Source organism: Humulus lupulus, chromosome 8 (genome assembly GCF_963169125.1).
Source record: "Humulus lupulus chromosome 8, drHumLupu1.1, whole genome shotgun sequence".
NCBI classification, from domain to species: Eukaryota; Viridiplantae; Streptophyta; class Magnoliopsida; order Rosales; family Cannabaceae; genus Humulus; species Humulus lupulus.
Genome location: NC_084800.1, coordinates 9,325,620 through 9,328,811, shown reverse-complemented (window position 1 = coordinate 9,328,811; position 3,192 = coordinate 9,325,620). Strand labels below are relative to the sequence as shown.

Below are 3,192 nucleotides of genomic sequence, written 5' to 3'. Positions count from 1 at the left end.
AGCTTTCTCCAACTCAATCAAAGGTTGGAGATACTTGAGGCCTATCATTGTTGTTGATGGAACTTTCTTAAAAAATGCACATGGCGGCACACTATTTTCAGCATCAACATTAGATCCAAACAACAACATTTTTGTCTTGGCTTTTGGAATAGTAGACTCAGAAAATGATAACTCTTGGCTTTGGTTCTTCTCCAAACTGAGAGACACATATGGAGAACCCGAAGGTATGGTAGCTTCAATTTTATCATATGGTTTACATATAAAAAGGAAATGGTTACCCAAAACCAATACACAAATACATGCTATTTCGTTTAGTATCTTATAAAAGTAACTGGTTACCTTCACAGGATTGGCTATTGTTTCCGACAGACACAAGAGCATAGAGAATGCAGTACATATAGTGTACCCAAATGCGTTCCATGGAGCTTGCATGTATCACCTGCTCAATAATTTGAAAAGCAAGTATGGAAACCATGGAGAATAGCTACAAATGAATTTCATTGCAGCAGCAAAAGCATACACAAAAACAGAATGTGAACACTACATGAGAAGCCTTGATAGACTTGACAGACGCATTAGACCCTATTTAGAGAAAGCCAAATATGAAACTTGGGCAAGATCATACTCACCAACAAAAAGATACACCATGATGACATCCAACATCGCAGAATCGCTCAACGCTGCACTAAAAGCTGCAAGAAATCTCCCTATTGATATCTTGGTTGAATGTCTTAGAAGTTTGGTTCAAAAGTGGGTTTGGAACAATTCAAATAATACAAATGGAACATTCACAAAAGTGTCTACAGCAACAGAAAATGAATTGAGACATGACATTGTTTCAAAAATGAAGTATGAGGTATGCAACTAAACTTATTCTTACTATTCTTTATTCTGTCAATATATGGTAACCAGTTACCCTGGGTAACAGCAAAAACAAAACAATAAACTAAACAGAGTGGGAACAACATACATTCAATGTTAATTGTACATAAATGTTTATTATTTTATTTTAATTCATCACAAAACTATTTTCAGGTCTTGCCTTTCAACCCAATAGAATATCAAGTTCGTGATGAAAAAGGGACCAATTTCACAGTAAATATTCACAATAGAACTTGTACATGCAATAGGTTTCAAGAAGATGAAATGCCTTGTGGGCATGCAGTAGCTGTAATTGCAAAGAGAAACATGGGAGTATATGATTACTGTGCAAAGTTTTACAAAACAGAAACTTTGAAAGCAACGTATGAAGAAAATGTTCATCCTTTGCCCCATAAAGATGAATGGAATCTACCACAACACTTAGACATAGTGGTGCTACCTCCAAAGGCAACAATCCCTGCAGGAAGACCAAGAAAGAAAAGAATAAGATCAAGAGGAGAACCAAAAGTGATAATCACCTGTGGTAAATGTGGCCAACCAGGACATAACAGGAAGACTTGCAGGAATCCACCAATTGACAAGGCAAACAAGCAGAAAAAACAAAAGTCATAGCTTGATATATTACAGTAAAACAACCATATCATAGCTTCATTCATTAAATGATTGACTTTCATATTCATACATTGATATTGAGTATTATAATAACTTTGTTACATATTCAAATAAATTGAATGATTACCAAAGCATATAAGATTCCCTTTATAATAAATTGTTGGTTTTTTGTTGATATATGTCAAATATTTATGCAACCAACACCATGAAAACATGTTTTTTTTTAAAATTAAACACAATATGCTGGGTAAGGTAACTGTTACCACTTTGTAGATAACATGATGACCCAGCTGGGTACCTGGTTATTATATCTCAATTGCTTTGTATATCACAGTTACTTTAAAAAAGTTGAATATTATTATATATAATTATTAAACATGAAATACAAAAAAAAAAAACAATAAAGTAGGTACTTTGATCTAACATTTGCCACACAAAAAAATGAAAATCAACAAACACCAAGAAAGTAACCAGTTACCCCTTATATAAAAGACAGACCAAACTAAGCATCTGGCTACCATTAAAATATCTCAGTTGCTTTAAAAGTATAATATGTATAAAATATAATTATTAAACATGAAATACAGTAAAAAACAAACAAGAGAAACTTGGTACTTTGCTCTAAAAATGATCACAAATAGAAAAAACAACAAGCACCAAAAGTACCCCAGCTACACTTTTGTATATAAGACAAACACCAAACAAAGTACCTGGTTACCATTAAAATATCTCCGAAAAAATAAGTAAATATATACAAATAAATAACACAGAAAAGATCAAAAGATATATATAATATCCTTAAGTAACCAAGGTCTTACAAATAGTACCAATTTAACATATACAAGTATCAAACTAACTATTGGTAATCATTTCCAAAAGTCAAACATCCTTTTCCAAAAGATGATCTGATTTAGAGTATAGACAAAATAAAATAAAAAAGTCTAATATCCTTTCATAAAGCTTCCTAAATAACCTATGCAGTAGTCTTAAGAGAACCTATGCAGCAGTCTTCCTCTTCTTCTGCTTCCTATCCAAAAAAAATTCAGAAAACTCATCACTAGTCAAATATCCATCTTCTTGTTTCTTCTTCCCATGAAAATACAAGCTAACAGCAATGTCTTGGCGAAGCAACTGAGCATCAATTTCTTTTGGCATCTCGTTTTCCTTTCCAAGAATTAATTGCTCGGCAAAATACGTTATAAAAATCACACAGTCACTGCAATATTACAAACACATAAAAAACTAAGAACATAAAAACAAAACCAGAAACAAACAGGATAAGCAAACTTTAAAAAAAAAACTCACCATTCAACTTGTTGAGGAATGCCTCTAGCAATACTCAATTGCAAAGCATCAGTCTCAGCAACATCATAAGGACTAATATCAAGATTTATGTCACGACGATCATAAAAATCAATCTTCTCCAATAGAAGAGGAAGCATTACAGCAAATGCTTAAATTACAGGTAAACTCAAATTTTCATGCCTCGCCCCCGACATAGAATCATAAACAATGAGCAACCTCTTCTTTTAATCAAAATGTAGCAAAAGCCAATGAGCAAGATCCTTAACATTAACAGGCATAAGAACATGATCAAGTAGATTCCAGTGACTACTGCAAAATAATGAGTTGCCCTCATAATCTTCAAAGCAACACAACTGTCATCAATGTTCAATGTATCACTGCCTGATTTCACAA

General features: G+C 32.9%; 1 protein-coding gene across 1 annotated transcript; it reads left to right on the top strand.

The window, feature by feature from the left end:
* The first annotated feature begins 490 nt into the window (after window positions 1-490).
* Window positions 491-1,494, top strand: LOC133794984 (uncharacterized). Its single transcript, XM_062232436.1, has 2 exons — window positions 491-856; window positions 1,036-1,494. The coding sequence occupies exons 1-2, from the start codon at window positions 491-493 to the stop codon at window positions 1,492-1,494; spliced, it is 825 nt and encodes a 274-aa protein (XP_062088420.1).
* Window positions 1,495-3,192: the final 1,698 nt, after the last annotated feature.